Source organism: Bos indicus x Bos taurus, chromosome 16 (genome assembly GCF_003369695.1).
Source record: "Bos indicus x Bos taurus breed Angus x Brahman F1 hybrid chromosome 16, Bos_hybrid_MaternalHap_v2.0, whole genome shotgun sequence".
Taxonomy (NCBI): domain Eukaryota; kingdom Metazoa; phylum Chordata; class Mammalia; order Artiodactyla; family Bovidae; genus Bos; species Bos indicus x Bos taurus.
The window spans coordinates 74,716,937-74,744,809 of NC_040091.1; the positions used below are offsets into that span (position 1 = coordinate 74,716,937).

Consider the following 27,873-nt stretch of genomic DNA (forward strand, 5'->3'; position numbering starts at 1 on the left):
TGCATACATCGTGACCAATGGATAGCGAGCCCAGAAAGAGGCCCACATACACATGAAGTGTAGATATGTAACAGAAATGGCATTTCAGATTAACAGGGAGAGACCACACAGCAAACAGAGCTGGGCAAGGGTTTCTCTGTATAAAAAACACATGAACCTGGATTCATGCCAAGTATTCACCCTGCATCTCTCAGTCCCAACCCCACACTTCTATAATCTTCTCTATAATGCAGAGTATAATGTATGTTTGCTCTATTATGGGAGAATATTCACTTCTACTACGGAGGACAAGGAAAGCAAACAGGATAGGTGAAAGTCATCAATATTAACTATAGATGATAAGTAAGCAAGCAGTTTGTGAGACATAAGCGGAATTCAGATGACTAAAAATAGGAGCAAGTTTGTAATCTGTAAGACATAAAAACATAGAATAAATGGAATGTATTATATAAAAAAGAAGGGAACAAACAAGAGTGTTACGTATGTGTAGAAAGGAATAGAAAAGTCAAGTCATAAGTCAGCAGGTGTAGAGCATGCCCCCTCAGGGCTGACATCTTTAAGCTCTCTTCCTGTTGGTAGCATCGCCCTGGGCCCTGTATGCTCTGCTGCAGAAACAGTGGTGGCTGCCCAGAACGTGTGAGTTGTATCAGTAAACCTGACGCCAGACCTGCTTGCCCTTGCGTCTCCCCGTAGAACAAGTGTGTGTTACTTCCAAGCATCTTCCACCTACTGACTCCTTAACCTCAATTCTGATACTTGCAACTACACTAACGGAGCAAAACACAAGATTCAGAGAGCTCAGTCCTTTCACGCTGTTGCACCCCATCCCAAGTGGGTTGCTGTGCTGCGCTGTGCTTAGTCGCTCAGTCACGTCTGACTCTTTGCGACTCCATGGACTGTAGCCCGCCAGGCTCCTCTATTCATGGGGATTCTCCAGGAAAGAATACTGGAGTGAGTTGCCATGTCCTCCTCCAGGGGATCGTCTCACCCAGGAATTGAACCCAGATATTCTGCAAGTCTCCCGCATTGCAGGCAGATTCTTTACCATCTGAGCCACCAGGGAAGCCCAAGAATACTGGAGTGGGTAGCCTATCCCTTCTCCAGAGGATCTTCCCAATCCAGGAATCGAACTCAGGTCTCCCACACTGTGGGCAGATTTCTTTACCAGCTGAGCTACCAGGGAATCCCCCAAGTGTGTTAACCTATCTGATTCTTTCCTATTGTTTCTAACTGTATGGTTTAAATAGACAGCCTCTAAATACATAACCTTTGTGATTTGATCACCATAATTTGGTTTGAGCCTTCTTGGTCTGGGGCCTCTATAGCCTGCCTTGAGCACACGTGGAGGTTTCCACTGCATGGAACCAATCTCCCAAAAGACGCTACATGCCACATTTCCCAGACTCCCTTGTCAGCTGGTTTCTGGTTTTGTTCTGCCAAGAGGAAGTACTGGAGAGATCGGCAGGTGGGAAGAGGAAAGAATGGGCTCACATCTGACTGCAGGTGCTCATCGCCTCCTTCTAATATTAATATCTGGACACTTCCACCACCAAGGATCCCTCCTTGCCAAACTGGGCTCCAAATCTTGAAAACTTTCAAAGACCCAAGATAAGAAAGCAATGTGGGGGGGGGGGGGAGTCTTGGTTCCAAAATAAGAAAATGGTAAATCAAAATGAACAAGTGTTTTATTAAGTGCCTCGTATTCTTGCCTGGAGAATCCCAGGGACAGGGGAGCCTGGTGGCTGCCGTCTATGGGGTCACACAGAGTCGGACACGACTGAAGCGACTTAGAAAAACAAAAAAAAGGTAAACTCAACCAACTTAGAAGCTGCAACTCACTCTTTTGATGAGATGGTTGGATGGCATCACCAACTTGATGGACATGAGTTTGAGCAAACTCGGGGAGTTGGTGATGGACAGGAAAGCCTGGCATGCTACGGTCCACGGGGTTGCAAAGAGTCGGACACAACTGAGCGAGTGAATTGAACTGATTCAATTTTAAATCACAAGAGCAAAATGAAGAATAAACCATAAGACTCAAAAATTTTTTTACTAATTTTCCTTACTTTTTTTTAATACATCAAAGAAATTGCATTTAACACAGGATGAGGGTCTATTCTAAATGGATTGATATGACATGTATGTGTTTGGGGCCTGGGGTGGTGGATGTTCATTGGTAAGGGCAGCCATGCCCCAGTGGTCTATAAAGGGTCCAGCAGAGCCTCTCACTCTACAGATGACAGTTACATCCTCCACGATGTGCGGTGTCATTAACATCCTCTTTCGGCAACAGCTCATGTGACAAAGTTGGGGAGGAGAGACATGAAGGAGCAGCCAAGAAAGGCTAGAGCTTTGAAGGCACTTACTAGCTCAACTCTGTGTGGCCTGTGGCGGAACACAAGGCTGTGGTCCCAGGGTGGATGTGTATCCAGTGGCTAGAACCTGAGTTTGTGGGTGATCAGGGTAAGGCTACGTGTGCTCGGAGTATGAGTCTCAGGGACCCTGGAAAATAGGAAGAATGGTCAGTTATCCCCTGGTGGCATGGTTCCGGTGTCACCCATAGTCCTTTAAGCCAGAGAACAGCTTCCCAGAGTAAGTGATCAGTCAGCCTCCAATGCCCCCTATTCCTATTCCCCTCCCTGAAGTCTGTCATCCACTTTGTGCCTAGCCTGTCTTTGTTCTATACCAGGGCTTCCTAAACTTTAGCATGTATAAAAAAGAGTGCCTATCAAAAGCGTAGTGTCCCAGACCTTACCCTCGATTCTCTGTGCACCATGCTTTGAGAAGCTCTGCTCCACAGGATCATTCTCTCCTCTGCCCCCAAGACGAATTAAGAAACTCAGGTGCTAGGGACAAGTTCTTTCCTGTTTCCTGTGCTCCAGCTAGGGCAGACAAAGGGCATTCAAAGTAACCCGAAGAATGTACTGAGGATGAAGGAAGAGCCAAGAGAGACAAATCTGTTTTCATATGGGGTTTCCAACCTCCCATTCTGCTCACCACTTCTCACTGGGGGTAAAGCAGTCCCGTTTCCTGGAGCTGAGAGAGTTGGGGTTGGGGAGGGCAGCTCTTTTTCTCTGTCCACTTGGGAGTTCCAAGGACAAAAGCCTGATTTTAAAAATGTGTCTTGTAACGCTTTCTGTCCCCATCTGCAGGCCCTTGAGATCATGGTGTGGTCAGTGTTGTCAGATGTGAATTCCCATCTGCACTTTCCATCAGTCATAGCATACCGCCACGTGCGCTACCAAGTCTGCTTCAGGAGGCTTTGCCTTCGTTCTGTGATGCAAGGCTTCATTTCCTCTGTCAAGGAAAGTCAGGCAACAAGACCACAGTGGAAGTTCTGGGTTTTGCTTTTAGACCCCGGTGCACTTCCACTCTCATAATGCCAGGGGGTCTCTGCAGAGAAGGAAATCAGAGAGGAGCTGAGGGTGCTGGGCTTTCTGCCCCTGTGGGCTCGGTGCGGCAGTCATCGTGGAGGAGACTGGACTGGGTATCTGTAATCCTGCGAGCCCACTCAGGATCTCAGAGCATGGTCTCCAAGACTGTGCCTTCTCCCCACCGCTCCCGCTCCCGGTGCCATCATCTGCTCCTCCAGGCTCCTCTATCCCTCAGTCTCCACCCCCACAATCCGGTCTGTAACTAGGCTGACCTCCCAGCTCCCAACACCCAAAACAACTCCTGAGGAGCACGGCAGCTCCAGGATCAACTAGGTAAAAGGTGGTGGAGTCAGGAGAAGTATTTTTTTCTGACAGAAGATCAGGATGGAGCCCCTAGAGTCTCAGCCCCAGGACTGGAGACGGGGCAGGGTGTGTGTGTGTGTGGGGGGGGGGGTGACTGGGGAGAAAGCATCCCAGATGCTAGTGGAGTTCTTTGTCTTTATGATGCTGGTGACAGGATCAAACTATGTGAGAAAGTAGGGCCGGTCACAGGGAGAAAAATTAAAACCCTCCAAATTAAAATAAACAAATCTTGTAAGGGGAAAAAAAAGTGGACAGTTACGGTCATTTACGTGTCCTGCTCAGGCTTTCTGCATCGTTACCACACATTGCAGTCTGCATCAGGTTTAACACGGGGTACGTTTTACCTGGCTTCTCTGTTTTTACCTGATTAGCAAAAATGCTCACACTTGTAAACTCAGGTCCTTACCAGTAGATTCCTTCTGCAAGACTGTTCTCAGCTTAAAACTTAAAAACCAAGAAAAACAAAAAGGAAAGGAAATGAGGAAAAAGAAAAAAAAAAAAAAATCAGAGGAAACCTGCCCTGGATACCTGTAAGGCTGACACCAAGGGGTTAAAAGTTCAGTGGAAGTGAGCTTGAAGAAGCTGGGGTCGCTTTATTACGTTGAACAGGGCTTCTGGGGGCCCTTACAAAACCTTTTTTGGCCTCGACAGCGGCAACCCCGGCCTCCCTCCTAACGTCCTCCGCCTTTGGGACTAAGCGGGAAGCTCACGTTAGTGGCAGCCAAGGAGAGGGGCTGGCCGTGCCAGGACCGAAGAGGGAGGGGAGGGGAAAAAGCGAGTTTCGCCCACCCCACGCTCGGGCGGAGGGGCGGGGAGCCGCGCGTCCCGGCCGGGCCAGGCAGTGTCTCGCTCTCTGCGCATCTCTCTGGGGTCGCCGCGGGAACGATGCTGGGCCGCAGGGGCGCGCGCGCGGGGCGCGGGATGGTGCGGGGCTGGACCGCGCTCTGCCTGCTGAGTCTGCTGCGTGAGTACGCGCCGCGCGCCCGGCCCGCCCGGCTGGGCGGCGGGGAGGGTCGGCGCTCTCCCGGGGGCAGAGCGCGCCGGGTCGAGGCGACCACGGAACCAGGGGGACCCCCGCCCCGGGGACCCCCCCGCCCCACCCCCCCGCGCCCACGCCCACTGCCGCAGCTCCTGGCTTGGTGGGACTGAGGCCGCTCCAGCAGAACCCAGTGGGGACCGGCCCCTCACCTGGGAGTCGGTGGGGGTGGGACGCGACGGGAAGGGGACCCCCTGAGTGTAGCCCAGTTGTAAACCGGGCGGCGCGCCCCAGGCCTCCAGGAGTCAGGCCAGGAGACTCTTCTCTGAAATAAAGCGCTCTGGAGATGCCAAAGGTGCGCGCGGAGCGCAGAGCTGGAGCCAGAACCCGGGGAGAGGGGTGGAGAGAAGGAAAGGAAAGGAAAGGAAAGAAGTTTGTAGCTGATGGTTGGTTCAGAAAGCAAGCGGCTGCCTGAGCCGGTTGCTGGGAAGGGAGCGCTGGCGCCCACGTACCACCGGGACACGGGGAGCCAGAACTGGACCTTCAAGCAATGGGAGCGAAGCCCACCTGGGACGAGGCTCGGGTCCGAGGTCCAGAGGCCAGGGAGGTAGGCTGAGTTAGGTGACATGGGGAGTTTGCAGTGAAGAAGAGTCCGTGAGAGTGAATTTAAGATGGGAAAGCTAGGTTAAGACTCCTTCTCTGGGCATCCACACCTGCTTCCCTGGAGAGAAGGGACGGGTGAATGGAATTTGTTCTGTACTCTGCCTTCTTCGCCCCACCACAACCGCTCACCCTGGCACAAATTCAAGCTCGTTGCATTTGGGGGGTTTTCTTTCCTTGCCCTGTTCTCCAAGTTCTAACTAGTGGACAGACCTGCAGATTGGGGGGCACTCCTTTGCTTATCCAGGCAGGCCTGCATACTTCTTAAGCTCTTGCTGTCATTTCTGTTGAAAAGAACAATATTGGTAGGCACACAATCAATATTCGTAATTGCTTTCATTTGGGGATAACATTCTCCGTCTCATCTCATGGAGCTCAGAAGGATTTAAATATTATAAGTTATTCTCTTGTTAGCTCCAGGTTCTGCTTCCAGGCCTCCAATTTCCCTAGTCTTAACTGCATCCTAAAAGCCACCCACCACGGCCCCTCTGAGTGACCTGGGTCAGCCAGCCAGGCCTCTTATGCTCTCTCCCTTTGGGCCCACCCAGTTGGAGAGAGACTCCAGGCCAGGGGAAGCTCTGTTAGGCTCTGGGTTGACTTGTTCGGTGGACCCAGATGTGGTGTTTGGGGCCGGGAAAAAAGCTGTCTCTAAGATGTTGAAGCCCTAGAATGGGGCACGGCCTTGGGGGCTGTCTGCACCTCACAACGGGCTGAGTTGACCGGCAGCTCGGATTCCTATCCGATGCTCCATGCTCCTTTGGCTTCACAGCTCATGATGACCTGGTCCCGGGCCGAGTGAGGCCCACCCTTTTCTTATTTCCTCAGCTGGCCAGTCTCAGTCTCGCCTTGGCCTGCAGTGGAAGGGACGCGAAAGTGATTTAACCTCTGCAGAACCCTGGGCAGACACGCAGAGAATTTCCGCGTGTCCGCTTTGGGGATGAGCAGTGGGGCCTGGGTGCCTCCGCTCAGTCTGGCCCCACTGCTCAGGCCAGTTTGTAGCTTTATGCTTTCCCCAAGAGCTTTCTGGGGTTTGTTTTTATTTAATACCAGGAGTCATTTTCTGGTATATTGTGGGGTAGATGAAATGAGTGAGTATACCTGAAATGTTAACGAAGGGACATTGCAGAAATTCTGTGGTATGGTTACCATGAACTTTAGGGCACCCACAGAAGGGAGGCCTGGAGTTTTCTCCTCTCCCGGAGCTTTGTTCTGGGAAGGTCAGTTTTCCGTCCCCGTGAGAAGCTGTTCCGGGCTTGAACCAGAGCGGACTTTCTCTGTTGGAGACGGGGTCACTCTGTGGGGTGACCAGAGGCAGGGTGGGGTCTGACCTGAGTGTGTGTGTGACCAGAATCACACCTCCAGCTGGGAGGAGAAACCTTGCAGGTAATTAGGGAAACCCACTTGTCAGGCCCAGGGTATCTGTTTCCTCCAAGCCCTCCAGGCCTGTCTTTCCTCTTTGTCCAGCGCGTCCCACCCCTTCACATTCCTCTTCTTCCTCTGCGTCCTTCGTGCCTGCTGACCCCACACCCATATCCTGTCTGGGGCTGTGTGTAAGAGGGGGAAAAAGAAAAGGGAAAAGAATTTTATCAGATATTTTCCGGAGGGGAGAGACTCCACCCTTGACTCGCTGCCACATGGAGACCAAGACGGAACAGCCTTGGGACCTCTGACTAATTCCGTGGTCCCCAGTGCTCCCCCTCCTAGGGCCGGCCCAGCTGGCACTGCCTTTGCAAACGCAGGTTTCCCTAAGCATTCCTGTTTGACTGATAAAAGGAGCCTGGGCAACTTTTTCTCATCCCTTTGGCTCCACCTCCTGGGCCTCTGTGCTCACTAGTTCTCATCTCCTTTGGAAGAGTCTTTGTCTTCCAAAGCTCAGGGCCAGAAGGACCACACTGCAGCAAATAAACTCAGGCCTAGCGTTCTTACGAAAGCAAATCAAAAGGAGCAACAATTCCACTTCTTACCACCTTGCTGCCCGATTTCCTTTAGCTCCTTGGGCAGGAGGGCGCAGGCCTGCGCTCATGGCGGGGTGGTCACCCAGCTCCACCCTGAGGGTGCCTGGGTCTCCTTCTCCCAATGACTTTGCTGGATGTCACTAAATGGCCCCAAGTGTGGCGAACTGAAAATCTGAAGGTATGGAAAAGGAATAAAACGCCACCCTCCAAAAGAAAATGCTCAGAGTTGCCAGGGCAGAATTTCCGTATTTTTCTGGGCTTTGACTTTCCTAATGAGAACACTCTCTTCCTTCCTCAGCTAAGAAATAAAAACACAGTGTCTACACTTTTTAGTCTCAAGGGCCCTCGACTTTGCTAAGGAGAAAGGTGCATGCATCTTGGGAGAATGTGGTAGAAATGAGGAGGGATATATACCAGGGCATGTGTCCCAGGACATACACCCTGGAGCCTGCTAGAATGAATCACTTCCCTTTGGACATAAAGGAAAAGGCCTCTGGCTTCATTCGGAAGTCTGCTCCTGATTTAAGAGGGAAAAAACCCACAAAGAATCCACCCCTGCTACCTTCCTGGAGAGCACCATCTCTAGGTAGCCCGCTCCATTGTTTAAGAAAATGCCTTAACGAGTCTTTGGTTGAGAAAACCTGGACCCTGGCACAAACCGTTGCTGGGCAGTGGCAGACAGGAAGTTGAAGTGCTGAGCATGATAAAATAAAGTGAAACTTTGTGTTTGATGAACCAAGAGACAAAAGGCTGAAGGACTCCGAGCCCAGGAAAGCATAGAGAGAGGAGGGAAGCGCTTGGAGCAATAGGGAAACGGTAGTGAGTGGAGGGTGGAAAAGACCTGGCTGGGAAAACTCCTGATGGTGTGGCCCGGCTGTTTAGCATGGGAATGCCTGGTATTTCAAGATTAGCTGCTGTCTCTTCTGGGTTGTGCTGTAATCTTCCTGCATGATCTTAAATCTTCAGTCAGTTCACACTGGCCTTGCAGCCCTGTTAGTGCTGCTCTGGGTAGGGGGAATAAAGGAATGGGTATTTGGCAAGCCCATGGTACAGCAGTGTAGAAGGAGAACTCCTGCAGCCTGAGCACAGAGCTATAAAACAGAGGTTCCTGGAAATGATGAAAGTGGAGGAAGAGGTGACCGGGAGAAACGTAGGCCCACTGAGAGAGCTCACGATATTAGGGTTCCCCAGGAAGTGGATGGGGGTCCAAGATGTGCTATTTGAATATAAAAGGGGAGTGTCAGAACCCTGGGAACACTCAGGCCACAGACTCTCGGTTTATGCTCACACCTCAACTTAGCCTCTGTAACATAGGAAGGCATCAGCCTAAAACTTTGATCCAGTCGCACATGACCCAAACCCGCCAAGACCCATAGCATGGAGGCTTCCTGAAAGCTCCCAGGAACATGGGTACCTTGTTATCTCCTAGAGTCGTTTATTCTATTAAAGAAAAATCTTATGATTATTAGCTTTTTTTTTTTTTGGTATTGCAGTGGAATTAGCCTTTCTGTAACTTCTAGTCATTGATTGTAATTCTATTCCTTGAACTCTCATAGGATTAAATCTGATCTTTCTTCAGGACAATCCTTAACAACCTTTCTAGTCTGCCCCACGAGATTACAAATTCCTTGAGGACAGGGATTTATTTAAATTCTAGTGACACTAACAGGTAACAGTAGAAAGGTGTTAATTTGTGCTCCCCACAGTGCTGAGTCTGGTCCTCTGCACCTCACTGGTGCTTTGGAAAATTAAGAATGAATGAATAAGTGAAATGAATCTTGAAGAAGATTGTTTATTCTCTCTCCTCAAATTCTTCCTGTCTGGATCAAAGATCAGTGAATTTTTTTTTTTTTTTCCCTGTAAAGGGCCAGATAGTAAATATCTCAGGCTCTGGAGTCCATATGTGGTCTCTGACACATATTCTGCATTGTTTTTCTTTACAGCACTCTAAACCTGTAGAAGCCATTCTCAGCTCACTGGCCAAACAACACACAACCCATGGATCAGATTTGGTCCACCAGCACCAAGCACCAACCATCCATCTAGATGAAACAACACTAAGCCCTCAGCCATATGACTTAGTCTCTAGAACTTTCCTAATTCTGCTTATCCTCTCAAGGGCATTCCCTTAATTAAATTAATTTCCTCTTATAGCATTGAGTGAGGTGGTTCTATCAATACAGAGAAGTGGTCAGTGTGAACATGCCTGATGCAGTTGCCATTCAACGCAAGTGCCTATTGTGAACTCAGAAGGGATTGTGTTCAGCGCCTTGAGTTAAACAAGTCTAAGAGAGGGTTCCAGCACTCAGGAAATCTGCGATGTAACTGAGGTGACAAGACCTACACTCAGGAAACAGTGTATATGATCTTCTGCCAGATAAGTCGTGCAGATACATGTCTTAACGTCTCCTAGAAGCAGGAGAAAAGGGACCTGTCCTTTGCCCTAAAGATAATCACTGTCTCTGGAGCACTTAACAGATAGGCAACTGCTTTACACCCCCTATCTCCTTTATTCCTCCAAAGAGCAAGGAGGAAGGGGCTATTTTTATCTCCATTTTACAGATAAGGTATAGAAAGGGGAAGAAGCTTCCTATGGTCATGAAGCTAGAACTTGGTAGAGGAACCTTTAACACAGTCCAATCACAGAGTCTGAGCGCTCTGTCCTGGGACTCTCCTGTCTGCTCATCAGCCATCAACGCAGGCGGTGGGCTCCCGGCAGAGGCCAGCTTGCTCCTTCTTCCCAGCCCTGCATCTAAGATATCCCAGATCTCCAGGAAACTGCTCTCAGGCCGGGTGCTAGAACCCGAAAGGGTGGGCAGGATGGGGCTGACTGCCTAGGAGATGAGAAAACAGAACCAGCAAAAAAGAAAAAACGGCACCACTACAACTCAGAGGGCTGTGAAAAACAAGACCAAATAATGGGGAAAAAACATCTCTTAAAGTACAGGAATTTAGTAATTTAGGTAGCAGAGCTTTCTGGATCTCTGAAGATTTGTAAACACCCTTTAAAGTTTAAAAGAATTTTCAATATATTAATTGTAGGTATAAATCTTTTAAAAACCTATTACATATGTTTCTGCTTTCTCGGTGTATTAGGGGAAAAAAGGGCTTTAACCTTCAGTCTTAGAAGTATCAGGAAAATAATTTGGTTATGGTGCAACTCAGTGCCATTGTTAATTCTCGTTGTTCTTCAGTCCATAAGTCATGTCTGACTCTGCAACCCCATGGACTGCAGCATGCCAGGCTTGCCTGTCCTTCACTATCTCCTGGGGTTTGCTCAGATTCATGTCCATTGAGTGTGAATACTTATGAAAGTGTGTATTTTTTATTTACTCTGACCACAAATGGTTCCAGACTAGTGTGGGTTTTAATACTCATGTCTGGTTTTAATTTATTGCTGTTTATTCATTTTCAGCTGTTGCTTTGCCTCGTTGTTTGCCTCTAGTAGTCTCTAATTTTTAGCTTTGACTAGGATAGCAGATGAAGATGTTTGTTAGAATTCTGTGTCAAACAAGAGTAATTGCCTCTGAAATAAGTACCTGTAAGTTAAATGCATGACGTTTACAACATTAATTTTATGACATCTCTTTGGCTTCTTGGAATCCTCATGTCTCTAACTGCCCGATCCCTTGTCTCCTTTTATCCCGAGTTCATGGGCTGAGATCAAGTAGGGTAGGTAGGGGCAAATAGTGTGCTTCAGGAGACACAGTTAATACAGATGGAGTGAGAGGTAAACAGCAGAAGATAGGCGTTCTTTCATGTTTAACTTGTGGCATAATGCTCTGTTGGGTTGGGGGTAAGGGCCGTTCCTCCAGTTTCTAGAGTAGAACAAGGTGGAGGCTTCATTGACCATCTCTTGGATCTGGCTGAGAGGCTGCTATGAGTTCCATATGCAGTTGGAGATGAGAAGCTCAGATAAAGAAAGATCCGCCTTGGATGGTCTTACGCCATCAGCACGTGGGGGAAGACAGGATAAACGCAGACCTGTGGTCGTCTTGATTCTTTTCATTGCTTTCCTCCAAGACCCATCTCTTCATGGGAGCACTAGAGAGGGAGCCCTAGAGGCTGTGAAAACAAGAGCGCTCCTCACTGACAGTCTCCAGGCGCAGTGCCTAGGTCAGGATAGGCCCCCAGGGCTCTGCCAAGGTGTCGCCTTGCCCTGCACCAGCTTGTACATACCCCATTGCTCAGCCTTGCCTTCCTGCCTTCCCTCTTTGTCCTGTCTCTCAAGGGTCTCATGGGCTTCCCCACTCCGCCTATGCTTGGGGATGTGAATCTGCGGTTGGGGTTCCTCCTCATTTGCAGACAGATCCTGCAACCTGTTCGTCCGTTCTTAGTAGAGGGGCGGTGCAGGGGGGTGGTGTGGGAGGAGGCAGCCCCAGCCAGGAGCCTGACCCCGGTGGCTCAGGAGCTGGCCGGGGTGCAGGGTTGCCTCACTCCTCTGGAACAGCCACCTCTGCGCTCAGAATGGGCAGCGGGTCTCTCTTCACATCTGGAAAAGTTCAAAACTGTTTGTCTGGGTGAAGGAGGCCCCGGGGGAGGGGTTCAAAAGCATGACGTAACCTCAGCCAGGCCCAGATTTTGTTGGGGAGAGGAGAGGGCTTGGCCAGGCCGGGCCAGATGGGATTCCCAAGAATCGGTGTCCTGGAGGGAAGAAGAAAAACAGGGTGGGCAGGAAGGATGTCGAGGGGGAACGCCAGTGGTGCTTTGGAATGGTAACCTTGGGGGATGGTCCTTCAGTTCAGTGTCCAAATGTTCCCACCACCTTCCCCCTGCACTGAACTTAGACCTTCGGGTCAGATTGCTGAGAGGCACTTGTTCGGTCGCTCAGTCGTGGCCGACTCTTTGCGACCCCATGGACTGCAGCACGCCAGGCTTCCCTGTCCTTCACCGTCTCCCGGAGCTTGCTCAAACTCATGTCCATTGAGTCGGGGATGCCATCCAACTGTCCCCTCCTCTATGGTCCCCTGGGAAAGATAGAAAGCAGCAGCAGAAGGGGATGACAGAGGACGAGAGGGACTGATTTAAGAACAAAACCACTAGGTCTGCTTCCCCATCTATTTTATTTTGAGAGATTCATTCCTCCCACCCCCAGGGCCAGCCAGCCAGAAGCCCAGATTTTTCTCCCCGAAGTGTGGAAGATGCATCCTGATCCTTAGCAGTTTGGACCCCCTGACCCTCTTGCTGCTTATACTCAAGGGTCAGCTAAACCTCGGGCGTCCCATGGCTCCTTGCCCTGCATTAATGACAGCGTTCCCCCTTGGCTGAAACCTCGGTGATCCAGGTTCTTATCTCTGAAATGGAAATAGTAATACCACGTGTTCTCCTCCTCTTTTGCCCCATCATTTTCAGATAGGTGCTTTGTACTCAGCAGGAGTACCAGCCTGCCTGCAGCAGGCTGGGAAGAGAGGTGGATGACGGAGAGTGAGACTTGACACCACCTTTGGGGGAAAATTCATTGTCTTGAAACCATTACCTCACTGCTGCCTTGAGGCTGTGGAAAAGAAGAGGTGTTCTTCTGCACTGCATTTACCTGGAAACCTCTGAAAAGCACAGACTCAGATCTCAATCAGAAAAGTTAGAGATAAGCTTTAGGGTGCCCTGGGACCCCGGGGGGCCTTTCCTTGAGGATAGTATTGCTGGGTGTGAGCTCTGGATGCCAAGTCTACCTCTAATTGTTTCTAGGGCTCAAGCCAAGAATATAGTAGAGGCCCATATCCCATATATTATATGTCTGAATACTTCAAGTTATAAATCAGGCCAACTAACTGGTAGATAAAATATCTCCTGTCTTAAAAATGTACCTTCATGGCAACCTGGAAGGCCAGATTTGAATTTAAGACTCTCAGAGCCTTGGGGTTCAGTGTCACAGTGGGGCTTAGCAGGAAGAGATGGTCCTCGGCCTTTGCCCACCCTCTTCTCTTCCTCTTACCCAAGGCTCTGGTCCACACTGTAAGGGACCCTGCGTGCAGGCAAGGGACACCCCACCCACACGCTTGAGCTCTCACCTTTTCCCTGCACACTGGCCACCCTTGAGCTTGGAGAATATTCCCTGGAGCTGCAGTTCACCCTTGGAAGGATGGAGAAGAGACCCATGCAGATCCTCCAGTAAGCAAAGAGCCATTTGGGCAAGAAGTTCTAGGACTTCTGGTCCCAACACATGATCTAGAAGAGAGTGTAGCCCTCTGTTGGCCCCATGGACTCCTCACATTTTGGGAACAGGGAGGGCAGGAGAAGGAACAGTGTGTAGGCTCTTAAGCACAGGGTCCATACAGGTAGCTTTTCCTTCCTGGACCTAAGGATGGCACTGCTGGGCACCACAGGGAATGTGGGAGGGTTAAGAACCTGCAGGAAAAGTTTCAGAGAATAACTACTTCTAGAAACATTATACTATAGCATTTGTTATCTTGTTGATTTCCCCAACAATCCAAATAATAAAAGACCCTCATTTAAAAATTAATACACACACACATTAAATGATCAAATTCTTGGCAGAACCAGAACCCAGCTATCTGTCCCCACGGCATTTGATGAGAAACCAAGTCATATGCTCTCCAGTCCATCAGCTAGATTCCTAGGTCAGAGCTTCCCAAAAGGAATCTTGGGCTTGTGAGCCACAGTTCCTCAATTTAAAAAAAAAAAAAAAAAAGGTTTTAAGGCCCTGAGGGAGAGAATGAAAGGATTTGGGTAATGGGGCAATCTACAAAGGAAAAAAGATTTTTTTAAAGGATTGCATAGAGATGGTGTGAATCTAGTGGGTATTCCAAGTTAATAAATTGAATGGAGAGACGGATACATTCAAAAGGAAATAGAAGCGCATCTTTTCCCACATTTTAGATCTTGGCAATACTTATTCAGGTGTAATTTGAAATTTTTATATTTTACTTAGCCTATTATGAGCATTGCCTCATATTCTCATGCTGCTATAATTGTGGCATATTTTTGTTTGTAGTGATTATGGTATGCTGAGTGCATATAACATTTACCCTATTGTAATTCATTTAGTTGCTTGCAACTTTTCCCTCCTATAAATAATACTACAGATGTTTGGGCATGCAAACTTTTCTTTCTCTGTTTCCTTGGGAAAAAATCTAGTGGGAAATTAGTCAACTGTCCAGGAGGGTGTCGTTGTTCTGCTCTGTTACCAGGGGACGTTCTAGGTGGATTCTCCCTAATGTCAAGAAACTGAATCAGGTGATGCCATGAGGCTTCAGGATGATCTGCGCTCTGATATTTCTTCTTTGTTTCCCTATAGCTTCTATGGAATTCACACAGACACCCATGGCAGCTACTACTGCCACAGTGTCAGCCAGCCCAGAAATATCTTCACCTGTCCCTACAACTACATTCGACTGGAGAAGCATGAACTCAAGTACTTTTAGAAGCACCAGCCTCTACGATGTCTCTCAGGACAGCAATGGGACCACAGCAGTCACCTTAGGTAAAGATTTCTCATCTCACCCCAGAAGGATGCTGCTGGCACTTGGGTAAAGCATTAGGATATTTGCAAACCACCTCTGTCCTCCATGTTCCCCCACAGATGGAAACATACAAGCTCCTTTTAATAATGGCTTGAGTATCATGCTTAGGGAACCCTGAAGTATGTTCTAGACAATTCTTCCTGTAGTGACAGCTTTCTCCAGTCAATGTCTGGGCTGCTCGTTCTGATCAGTAACTCTCCTTGTACTCCTGAGTCCAGCTTAGTGAGAAAAGAAGAATCTATGATCTTTTCTAAGTAAAGCAAACCATGTACAAATTGGGGGTCTTTGGTGTCTCTAAGGTACCAGTTTCAGCGTTCAGTTTCAGCGTCTTGGAGGGCATTTCTAACACATTCTAGATTATAGCTCTGGTTTCAACAGCTGGCTGGAAATGAGTTGCCAAGGGTTAGGACATGAAGTAACTTTTAACTCCCCAGATTCCCTTTTCTGGGTTGAAGTCCGAGCCTATGTGAATGAACTGAGATGTGTGTGTGTGTGTGTGTGTGTGTGTGTCTGTGTCTGTGTGTTTATGCCATTGTGCACGTGTTCACACTTGTGTATTGGTCAGTTCCAGCGTCTACAGACAGTTTCACGTCTACCTCTGAGACCCTCCCAGCCTCTGGGGCCGTGAACTCTTCTGTCCAGTCACAGACCTCTTTAGCCACCACGGTGTCTTCTACCCTCATCAGCTTTGCGACTTCAGAGGCGACTCTGCAGCCCAGCACTTTTCCTGGAAATATTTCGGATTCCCTGTACAATAGTACCAGCCCTGTGACTTCTTCCATTATTACCTCTCCATCATTTTCTCCTACCCAAAGTATCCTCAAGGTGGGTGAATTGGGCTAAAAATGACAGATTACCTACCCCCTTACTTCATATGTATGCAAGCTCTCTCCCTTCCCCTTAACCTCTGCTTATCCAAACCAATGAATTTTGATCATATAGGAGTTCACATGAGAATTATGCAGCTTAAATATTGCTGAAAGGGGAGGAAAAGGGTAGGGTTTGGTGGCAAGACCGATCTGTGCCATGGGTATAATGTTTCTAGAGAGTAGAGAGTGAAGAGGATTCTCAGAAATCCATCCAATCCTTGGTGGTTCTTTCTTATACCCCTTGGTCTAGTCATGGACCAAGGTACCACTCGCCTTTGGGCATATTTGGAAACTATCTTGCACTTAATGGTGCTGCTTTCCCCAAAATGTTTAGGGTGAATACTATTTCCTTTCTGCGAGAGGGTTTGGTGGTATGCCAGGTGTAGAGAGGCAGTGAGGAGCTAAGAAGACTAGGGGTGTTGAGCTCAATCTGCCTTGTTCAGTCTTGGGACTAGTGACTATCAACAGCTTTCAGCAGGAAGAGTAGAAAATATGAGGGCGTGGAGCCTGTCAGCAGGCATGGGAGACCTGGTTTCTGTTTTTAAGGGAGCCAGAATAGAAATCTGGAGAGTCCCAGGGCCCAGGAGGAAAATGAGCATCACCAGAGTCTGCCTGGCCACCTCATTACCTGCTCCCCTGCAAGTGTGTAACTCGCTGGAGGGAAAACAGCTCTAAGGGGAAAGATCCTACCCTCTTCCATTTCAGCAGCATCCAAGCCAGTGTTTACCAAGATTGCAGATAGCTACTTGCCTGCAAGCCCAGGCTAGTAACTAAAGTTTTGACTATCCGATGTGTTAAGAAGTGAGGTGAAGGAAGAGTATGTCTTATAACTTTCTAGTCTCCTAACAACATGTTTAAATTTCCTTTTTTTAAAGCCTCTTTAAAAACGATGTCATAGAAATCAAACCAGAAAAGAGGTGGGGAAGAAATGATGCTGACTTATTTACTTTTTTTTTTTTTTAATACAGAGTGAAATAAAATGTTCCAGAGTCAAAGAAGTGAAATTGGCCCACAGCATCTGCCTGAAGCTAAATGAGACCTCCAGCTGTGTAAGTCAAACCCCTCTGCCCATTCCGCCCCCCTCCCTCTCCTCCCGAAATTACTTCTGAACCTCCTTAAGGTGAGTCTTGGAAGGACCGAGTTGGGTGGAGGCAGGGGCAGTTTAACATGGACAGGCTGCTTTGAATATTGAGCTTTAGATTTAGGGAGTGAGAGGCCCCATCTGGTGGACAAAGAAGGCAAAGGTGATTTTATTTAAATTTACTTCCCCCTCCTCTATTGTACTATATAGGCTTCTCAGGTGACTCAGTGCTTAAGAATCTGCTTGCCCATGCAGGTGACATGGGTTCCATCCCTGAGTTGGGAAGATTCCCCTGGAGGAGGAAATGGCAGCCCACTCCAGTATTCTTGTCTGGAAAATCCCATGGACAGAGGAGCCTGGTAGGCTACAGTCCATAGGGTTGCAAATAGTTAGATATGACTGAGCACACACACATGCATATTACAATATATAGTCCGATTTAGGTTTGCTTTTATGTTAAGAAAGTCCTTCAGGAAATATAAACTAGTCACCTAAAAAATCAATTTATTATTATTTTCATATAGCTCTTTAATATAGAGAGAATTTTTTGCTGTAAATGCTTCATTCTCCGTATAACCAGTTCCCCTAGCATTATTTAGTCAATGACTCTCTCCTTTATTGACTGGAATTCTTCCTTTAGTTTGTATTCAGTTTTTATGTGCCCTGTGCTGTGCTTAGTTGCTCAGTCATGTCCGACTCTTTGCGACCCCATGGACTGTAGCCCGCCAGGCTCCTCTGTTCATGGGGATTCTCCAGGCAAGAATACTGCAGTGGGTTGCATACCCTTCTTCAGGGGATCTTCCCAACCCAGGGATCGAACCCAGGTCTCCCACATTGCAGGATTCTTTACTGCCTGAACCAGCAGGGAAGCCCAAGAATACTGGAGTAGGTAGCCTATCCCTTCTCCAGGGCATCTTCCCGACCCAGGAATTGGACCGGGGTCTCCTGCACTGGAGGTGGATTCTTTACCAGCTGAACTACCAGGGAAGCCCTTACACTTTTATACATCAACACTTTCAATATCTAGCCAAGCGGATCTTTGCTATACAAAGACCTGTGTATAAGGCATTTTTCATCTGTTTTTAGAAAAATTTTAGAAACAACAAGTAAAAACCCACAAAACCATTAAAATTTTAATTGGAACCGCTCTAAAACCTCACCATTTTTTTCTGATTTTCCTCTGGTATTGTTCTGTGTCTTTTTATTTTTTTAATTTTTAAAATGTTTTTTCCCATAGGTTTTATGGATTTCTTAAGATTTATTATATAGATTTTCCACGATATAGTCCAGTTGATTGTTTCTTGTATATTAGAAAGTTCATTGAGTTTATCATATTTACCTTGGGTCTAGCCGTTTTCTTTAACATGCTTATTAATTCCAGGAGATTTTTTTTAATGATTATTTTTCATTTTTAAGGTAAACCATCTTGTCATTTCTTATAATATGTTGGTTTTGTTTTTCTTTTTAGTAGTTATGCCTCTTTCAGTTTCATGTCTTATTCCATGGCAAACTGTACAGTATTGTATTAATTTTTAATGATGATAGCAGATCTCCTTGCTTTGTTTCAGTAAATCCAGTTTCCTGCCAGTAACAATTTCCTGGATGAAAGAAAGGATGATAGGAAGAGTACTATTTACTTACAGATAAAAAGCATGTTCTTACAAGTTGGGAATCCATTTCAGGGAACCACATATATATGACATGTGACATACATGTATGGGAAAGAGTCTGGGTAAATACTGTAGTTTGTAGAGGGTGTTACGTTACTTATTTTTGTCCATTTTGACTGTTGGTATCTTGTGATTATCAGTTGGGTCATTCTAACTCACAGGTCTTCCAAAATAATACCTAAGAAAATTATTTAACTTACAATTTTAAAAAAACAACAGAAATTTGGAAGACATAGGTTCACGCAATGGGAATAGCTAAGTGCAACTTGTAAAACAGTTAAGCATGAATATACAGTGTGTACATGTTAAGATTCTGTGTGTTTCTGATGCTGATTTTCAACTCTACTCATTTAAAAAACATTTTTTTTTTTTTTTTTTTTGCCCAACAGTTTGCTAATTATAGCCAAGAAAAATGATCATCTTCTCTCTCTCTGTATTATCTTGGCTGAGCACTTATTTTCCTGTGCGTTGCAGTGGTCTGTGCCAGAATACTAATTCTTCGTACAAACGATTTAGAGCTAATCGCAGACGATTTATTCTAAATGTCTGTCCACTGCTCTTCAAAGTTCACGTTTAACGAGGGTCATCGTACCAGATAAGTGCCAGAAACTTACTGCTACTCCAGAAATAACTGCTTTTACTGTGCTACAGTCTCTCTCTCTCTCTGAGGCCTTTACTGTCTAATCTACTTTGTGCCACAGCTGAAAAGATCTGCACTCTACTGTAATTCGGGGAGAATCTGCCAGTGGGGATATGGAAAGACAGTAATTCCTCCAATATCCTAAAGAAGGCTTCTGCGCTGCCCATGATGAATCAACTCATAGCAGCACCTATGCAGTGCTGTTTTGGGTTTTTTTTTTCCTTTTCCTTCCACCTCTGTTGATCCCTGTCTTCCTGGGGGCTTCCTCTTCCCCAGCCCTCAGGCAGCATTGCCTCCTGTTTCCCTCAGTCAGCAATCCTTCTTCCAGAGTTTTGGGCCACAGCTCCTGTTCCCCAGATTCCTTTTCCATGAGTCCTACTGCATGCTTCTCTGATAATCAGCCTCTCCCCGACAGTGGTGCGGTGCCTCCTAATTTTCCTTAAATTTCCAAGGCTTTCGTACCTTGGCCGTCAGAGAGCCTTATGGCCCTGGTTCTCATCGAGGGAAAACTCAGGCCTAATGAGAAGCATGAAGGACGTGGGTCCCCCTAACATCACACCCTCGAGTACTTATGTAATGCTGTCATGCTCTTCCATCTAATATGCTCCCATAACAGAAATAAGCATTGTTCTCAGCTCTCCAGACACTCATTTTACACTGGTAGACAGTAAGGATCCAGTCTGCTGGCTCTTGCTATGGGGATCACTGGGCCTGTCTTCTGTACATGCGTTCTGTAGACATTTCTATCCCAGCTACTCTCCTTTTGCTCCTGTGCTTCACCTCTAGATAGTGGTCACCTATGTCAGCCAGAGGACGGTAATCCCATACTCTTGTCAAGCAGCTGGTACTACATCCCAGGAGCCTCATTAGCAGAACGTGTCACCCACGCCTGATGTTCATTCTCTGTGCTGCAACCTCAGGTTAATTTACTTCTTGGTGGTTGTGATTTCCCACATGGTTTTCAGAATGTAAGCTTACTTTATTCTCTTATGCGTGTGTGAGTTGCTCAGTCCTGTCCGACTCTCTGCGGCCCCATGGACTGGGGCTTGCCAGGCTCCTCCATCCATGGGATTTTCCAGGCAAGAATACTGGAGTGGGTTGCCATTCCCCTCTTCAGGGGATCTTCCCCAGCCAGGGATCGAACCTAGGTCTCCCACATTGCAGATAGACTCTTTACCGTCTTCTTTACCAGCTGAGCTGCCAGGGAAGCCCTTATTCTCTTATTTCATATCTATTGATCCAGGGGAATCTACCAAGGAGTCATTTTAATGGTGGTAAAATATACATAACGTGAAATTTACCATTTTAAGTGTGCAGTTCAGTACTGTTGCGTACATTCACCCTGTTGTATGATCAATGTTAGGAACTCATTTCATCTTCCAGAACTGAAACTCTCCACCCATTAAACAACTTCCCTTTACCCCCGCCTCCTCCTTCTCCCTGATAACCACTGTTCTTTCTATCTCTAAGAATTTGGTTATTCTAGGTACCCCGTATGAGTGGAATCATGTAGTATTTATCTTTTTGTGACTGATACATAATCACTTAGTCTAATGTCCTCAAGGCTCATCCATGATGTAGCATGTGTCAGAATTTTCTTTTTTAAGGCTGAATAATATTCCATTGTATGTTCATGTCCAATTTTACTCATTCATTCACCTATGAACACTTGGGTCGCTTCCCCCTTTTGGCTTATGGTTAATAATGCTGTTATGAACATGTTTGCTCAGATATCTCAACACTCTTATTTCTTTTGGTATATATCCAGAAATGGAATTGCTGGATCATATGGTAACTCTATTTTTAAAATTTTGAGGAATCACCATACTGTTTTCCATAATAGTTGCACCACCTTATTTCTCACCAATGGGACACAGACGTTCCAGTTTCTCCTCATCCTCACCAGCACTCATTATTTTCGGTTTTTTGATGGCAGCCGTGTGATTGGATGTGAGGTGCCTCTGATTGCCATTTCCTAATGATTAACGATGCTGGGTTTTCTTTCATGTGCTTACTAACCGTTTGTGTATCTTCTCTGGAGAAATCTCTATTCAAGTCCTTTGCCCTCCAATTTGTCTTTCGGAACTGCCTTTCTTCAGAACCACCTATGTTTATAAGCAGAGGTGGTACTTGCTCAGCTAGCTCACACCCCCTTGTGCTGTCCCACTTACTTCACTGGGCAGGCTGCCTCCAGGTAATGTCCCCCAGCCCGTGTCTTCCTTGCCCTCCGCTCAAACACTACAGGTTAGTTTCCATGCAGAAAAAGTAAGTTGCAGATGGGGGACTGATGAAGACAGAGTGTCTTCTGGAAAGAACCTGAGATCGGGGACACCCTGACTTTTGGTCAGCTGCCCACCTGTGTGACTTGTCCTTTAATTATTCCAGTCTCTATATGAAAAGAGGGATTTTAGCTGCATTGTCAAGCTTACACCAAAGTCAATAAAATACTGAGAGAGGGGGAGGAAGGGAGAGAGAGAGGTGACTGATTCTAGAGTTTTAAGATTGAGTAATATCTTAAAGTTGAGAAAAATACCTGTCCCTCTCTCCCCCAACTCCAATATTTAATGTGCTTCTTTAACATGCTGAGAGTCTTTGCAAAGTTTGAGAATGCTGCTTTAGAAAACTTAGGTGGTTTTATTATGATGATGATAATGTTTTTATAAAATACCATGTGCTAGCTGATGGTCCACCAGTCTGATTCCCACGAACAACATGGTGAGGCTGTGGCTTCCTCCTGCCCACTGTCCCATGATGCCTGCCTGCAGCCTCTCTTGGGGGAGGATGTTTATTTCAAGCGTCCGGAGGCGCATTGTGCTTTGTTCAGGATCCACCTGCTTCTGTCCAGGCTCAGACACAATTCACTGATGCTGCTGGATTCCAGAGTAGGAGGGAGGCTGGCCGGCCACTGTTATTCCCCTGAATTGAGTCCAAGAAACTAAGCAAAGGGCGGAGGGCCCCCGTGTGGAAGTCAAACCACTTGGGATGTTAAGATGAACAAGAGTTCACAGAGTTCTTGTTTTTCTGGTGCTATGCTTTGTGCAGTCTGGGTTCAAAATTATTTAATGTCCACCCACATCCCCCTCCCCGCCCCCAACTGAGAGGCCTTACAATCTAGTCACAGAGAAATGATAATAGCAGTAAGGCAGAATGTGATTAAACATCGACGTGCGGATTCTAGACGATATGGTCTAGGAGGTGTTGCTTCAGAACAGCTGCCGTTTATCCCGTGCCCACTTGGTTCCAAGCACCTTGTCAGACACTCTTCACAGAGCAGCTCTTCAGTCACCACCCCTACTGAGTCTTCAGCTGAGGAACCTCACACTCAGATGAGCTGTATGACTTGCAAAGAATCTAGTAAATAGCAGAGCAAGGACGGATACCCAGTCTGCTGGAAGATAGGGACTGGTTTCTTGGAGGAGGGGAGGTGGAATCAAGCCTTGAAGGATGAAATTCCAAGGGGAAAGGCCATGTGCTTCATTCCCAGGGGCAACCCGTTCTGTGAAGGCTGCAGGCTCATACACGCCTGGGCTTCCTCAGGGTGGCACCCGCACTCCCGAGGCCCTTCCCCAGCTTCTCCTGCATACATTCTGTCCATTCTGTGAGGCCTATTTCGAGATGTTTCTGATAACCCCGAAGCAGGCGTGTGCTTGCTCTCCTGTACATGCCCACGGTACCATTGTGCCTCTCTTAGGGTTCTTACCATGTGACTCTATCAACTCTGAAGTCTCTTTGTGCCTCAGTTTCTTCATCTATAAAATGGGGAGAGTAACAGTGTCCATCTCATAGAGTTGTGTGAAACCTAAGTGAGTCAATGTGCAGAAAGCACTTAGGACCAGTGCCTGAGACACAGGAAGTTGTGTCTGTCTTCATGGCCGTGTGGACATACCAACAGCTCCGACCACGTGGAATTCATTGCTAGCCCCGCTCCACATACACACACCACACACAACACACGCACAGAGGGATTCACGCAGTTCTGATCACCATCAGAACAGCTGAGTCTGATCGAGGCGGAGCTTCTTAGGACTCAGCACACGGAGGAGGTGCCTCCTTGTTCGGCTTGTTTCGATTGTGCCCCGTCCCCCTGCCTCTCTCGGGAACGAGACACATGTCAGCCAGAGATACCTTACAAGCCCAGAGTCATCCAGGCAGGGACTTCCCTCCTCCTCCTCCAGAAGCTGCTCACGGGGCAGCAAGGCAAGTCCGAGGGGACACGAGCCCAGAGAAGAAGGAGACTGCTGACCACACCCAGTGTGGTGCCCAGACTCCCCACAGCAAATGCTATTGTGAGGAGCTCTTATCCTGGGACTTCCCTGGAGACCTGCCTCATCTGTCCTTCTCCCAAGGAAGAAGGAGCCATGGCCTGAGGACTCATCTCTCTGTAACCTTGGCTCTTGGGGCCCTTCTAAGGTTCCCGCTGGATTCCTCTCTTCTGTGATCCGGAGGTTAGCTCGCCCTGCTGTCTGGCCTCCCCAAAGCCTCGAATTCCAGCTGGCAGAAGAAAGCTGGGACGTGAGGCCAATCTTGACCTTGCCTTGTGCAGGAGCAAAGGAGCCTGGGTTTTACTGCCTTGGGCCACAGCAATAGGAAAATACCCAGGCTGCTTGCCAAGCTGGGAGGGCCCTGTGGCCTTGCCCTCGGAGCAGCACCGCTCTGCAAACAGGAAGCTCTCTCCTCCACAGAGGCTCAGCTCTGATGCCCCTCACACGCCCCAGCAGTTTTCCCCTCACAGGAAAGCTGTCAGAGCTGCTCAGGCATTTCCTCCCCCGCCATCTGCCATCCGGACAGAGGAGAGTGTCTTGGTTTTGATTCCTTTTCTGGGTAGAGCAGGCCACTCCCTTCGGAGGCTGCTGGAATAAATCCTAGAAGACCGAGGAGGGGGAACAGCCACGGCTTCTAATTCATCCCTTTCCTGAGGCTATACTGTTGAAGAATTGTCAGAGTCTGTCTTCTGAGTCTGAGCGTCTGACTCTCACGGACCAGTCAGTCAGCAACCTGGAGCGACCTGTCCACCTCATGTGAAACTGGATTCCGTGTCTCTAGTGGGGACAGGGAATGGAAAACTAGACAGGAGCCCCACTTGAATTTGAGCCATGCTGTCTGTGAGACCCCTTGGAGACTAAGAGGGAAGGGATGAGGATCCCGTTGCATCTATAGTCATAAATTTCTTCTCTACTCCTCATCTCCCTTGGCTTTTCCTTCAATATCTGGGCCTCTTATAGCCTTGTAACAGAGGGTTTTATCTTCATTTGTATTGCACTGTTAATATTTTGTGTTATTGGTGATTTCTTTTGAACTTAATTTGGATAGTGTAGGTTTACATGGGCAATCCTTCAATAAGGTAATGGTTCCTAAATTTGTTCTCTGACATAATAGAGTGCCAGCTAAGACCACCTTTTGATCTTGGAAAATTTTGGAGTTTTTTTTTTTTTTTTTTTTTCTTATTGTGTTTTTGCACATATGAAGTTTGCAAGATTTTTTTTTCACTTGGAATTTTAGGGGGGGAAAAAAAGGATTCTTTTTGTTTTGAGGGTAACAGTGGGACTTTAATCTGAATCATTGCCTGAGACTCTGGATACAGTGCAGAGGATACCAGCGACCTCATGTCCTGCTCACCACTTTTCTCTGTTGTCCCAGGAGGAGTTTAAGAAGAACAATGAAGAGAAACTGACCGGATTCCTGTGTCAGAAGAAACAGGCCGAGGTGTGCTCCTTGCTCCTGGCCCAGTCTGAGGTGAGGCCTCAGTGCCTGCTGCTGGTCCTGACCAACAGGACAGGTAAGGGACAGGTCTGTGCTGAGGTCTAGAGGGGGAGACGGGCTGGGGTTAGAGGATGCTGGGTAGAAACCAGGCATTGCAGCTCAGAGGGCACAGGTGCCGGGGAGCAGGGCCATGCTGAGGCTGGGAAAGACCCTCCTGAGATCTACCCTCACTGTCAGAGCCTCTTCTAGAACAGCGCAGGATGAGCTGTTCCAGCTTCTAGATGCAGCAAACTCCATTTCTCATTCTAGAAAGTTCCAGCAAGATCAAACTTCTGGAAGAGCACCGGTCTGACCTGAGAGAGGTAAGTTTGCAGAGATGAGGGGTCTCAGGGGAGAAAGTACCTACCTACCCTTCCTACCTCCCCACCCTTCTCCAACGGTCTTTGCCCTTCTATCTTTGAAACAAAATTTTACAGTTCAGCTTAATGAAGAGATACCAGTCTTAAGTCCTGTTTAGAAAATCCCCGAGGTCTATGTCTTCTTGGGTGTATTCAGTGTTGAGTCACACAGAGGCGTCTAGCATGGGCTGGGCTCCTCTTGTAGAACCCACCTTCCACAAGTGGAAGGCTCACTTTTCTATGGCTTCTCTTCAAGATGGGCATCGAGGACATCTCTGAAGAAGCTGTCAGCAGCCACCAGAGCTATTCCCGGAAGACCTTGATTGCACTGGTCACCTCGGGGATCCTGCTGGCCATCTTGATCACCACGTGCTATTTCCTGATGAACCGCCGCAGCTGGAGCCCAACGGGAGAAAGGCTGGTCAGTTCTGGGCTCCAGGGCAAAGCAAATGATGAAGCTAGGTCTCCTGGGGAGGTCCGTGAATGTCATGCAAGGGGAGGAGAAATACCGGAAGAGGTACTTCTGTGCCCTCACACAGGAATGTGTGCACATGGACATTACTGTATCTGTGGACGAGTCAGAACAATATATAGTAGACTGGGGAGGGGGGCGTGAACTGGGACCCTGCCCCCACATGGTAACAGATGGTTTGTGTCATCTATTTTTTGTTTTCCCTGGGATAGTTTAGCTGGGTACAAACCAGAACAGCTAAAGCAGCCATTTCTTTGCAAGCATATTAAAGGCCCATGGGTACCCAGTGTCTCACAAGAAGGGGACATGTGGAAGGAAACTCGACTCTTGAAGTGGTCTAGAGGAGGGTTTGGCTGTTGGCCCCTGGCCTCCTCTGGGGACGGCCCAGTTCCTGGCGCGAGTTGGCTCTCGAACTGCCGTGGCACTGTGGGCGCCTCTCCTCTGTCCTTTCTCCTCTAGGAGCTGGAACCCTGAGCGCTCTTCAGGAAGAAAGGAGTCTGCACACGCAGCTGCAGCCCCCTCCCCCTCCTCTGCCTCCCCCCTCCCCCTCATCTGGCTCCCATGCTTACGAGATAATGCTCCTTTATTTATACACCATCCAGGGCGAAGACCCTTATTACGTGGAGAACGGTGGAGGCCAGGGCTATAGCTCAGGCCCTGAGGCCTCCCCCGAGGCTCAGGGAAAGGCCATTGTGAATCGAGGGGCTCAGGAGAATGGCACCGGCCAGGCCACCTCCAGAAACGGCCATTCAGCGAGACAACGTGTGGTGGCTGATACCGAACTGTGACGTGGCTGGGGAGGGGCGAGGCCGGGAGGGATCCGGGGAAGGAGCCCCTCCCTGGGTCTGAGCGCATGCGGCCTCTGCGCTGGAGCGGCGCCCCCTCACCGTCCCCCCTTTCCCAGCGCACACACCCACGGAAGCCGACCCTGGAGCCCCCCGCTGTACCAGGGCAAGGGGTCCTCCTACCCTCAACGCATTCAGCTCCCTGCACCCACCGCTGGGCTATTCTGAGGAAAGCTGTGATGCATACAGCCAAGATGCTGAGAAGCTCCTCGGGTGGGGGGGGGGGGGGCAGATGGTCTTGCAGCTTCCACGCAGGGGCCCCTTTCCTCCCCGTCCTCTCTGCCTCATTATAGGAACTCCCAGGGGAAAGCAGGGGCTTTTCTGGACTGTGATTTCATCCCAAGAGGTGTTACCTTTTCCTGTTTCTTCCTTGTATTTTTCTTTCTCTACTTCAGGAACACCACAGCAATCCCTCTCACTTGCCCCTTTGTAATGATACAGCCAGAAAATCATGCCGTCTTAACCCATCTCCGTTATTCCCCCCTCTGAGGCCCTGAGCCTTTGCTCACCAGCTCCCCTCTTGCTCTCTAAGTTCCCCGAGCTCCACAGGTAAACCACCCCCCACCCCCACCACCACCTCTGTAGACCGAGGCCTGTACAGCTTTTCTGGCTGAGCCTGGAACCAGACTCCCAAGTTTTAGAACAAGGTCCAGAGTCTGTGTGTTTGGAGGATCTGGTAGGGATACATGTGGACACACGGGTTCCCACTCAAAGGGCAGAGGGGTGCGGACACACAGCTTGGTCCTGGTCTCTGCAGGGCCACAGAGAGCCTCTGCTGGGGCTGCTGTCTCTGCCAGTGGGTCAGAGTGGACAGGACCATGGGACCAGATCTCTGAGCCAGGCCTCTTGACCCGTGAGCTTCGAAGGAAGCTTTTTGCCCTGAGGCTAGGTTCTGGCCTTCACCTCTGTCTCGAGGGCCTCCTCCCGCCTCTCCCTGACTCCTGGGTTGAGCTGTGGCCTCAGTCTCCCAGCAGACTCTTTTCTGCAGGTGACCCAGGTCCTTGGGTTTTTTTTTTTTTTTTTTTTCTTTTTCCAGAAGGGTGAAAAGGGATCCTGATTTCAATGACGGTTGGAAATAGAACTTTCCAGAGATAGGAAGATGGGGTGGATTTTTTGTTTTGTTTTTCTGAATAAAACATGCTGTGTGTAAATAATGTAATTAAAGTGATACTGAAACACATCTGTTCTGTGTTCTGTGCCAGCTGGGTGTGTCTGAAGACCAGAGCAGAGGTCTCCCCACGAGACCTAAGGGGACCATGTGGGGACGTGGAGGGTGGGGCTGGCCATCTCAGGGTACCAAGCAGGATGCTGCCTTTCATCTGGGCCTACTGACTGCTCCCCTCTCTGGGGGAAGACAGGAATGCTCTCAGGGAAGCTGATGCTCCTAGT

The 27,873-nt window shown here is 48.3% G+C and overlaps 1 protein-coding gene across 2 annotated transcripts; it reads left to right on the forward strand.

The window, feature by feature from the left end:
- Positions 1–4,547: 4,547 nt before the first annotated feature.
- On the forward strand, positions 4,548–27,664 carry CD34 (CD34 molecule). Of its 2 annotated transcripts, none has more exons than XM_027565730.1 (8): positions 4,548–4,701; positions 14,584–14,769; positions 15,375–15,634; positions 16,647–16,727; positions 24,707–24,845; positions 25,079–25,131; positions 25,424–25,588; positions 26,099–27,664. In XM_027565730.1, exons 1-8 carry the CDS (start codon positions 4,623–4,625, stop codon positions 26,111–26,113), a joined length of 978 nt encoding a protein of 325 aa, XP_027421531.1. In that variant the 5' UTR covers positions 4,548–4,622; the 3' UTR covers positions 26,114–27,664. The 2 variants fall into 2 exon arrangements, with proteins under 2 accessions (XP_027421531.1, XP_027421530.1); XM_027565729.1 differs by having other exon boundaries at positions 4,559–4,701; positions 26,242–27,664.
- The last annotated feature ends 209 nt before the right edge of the window (positions 27,665–27,873 follow it).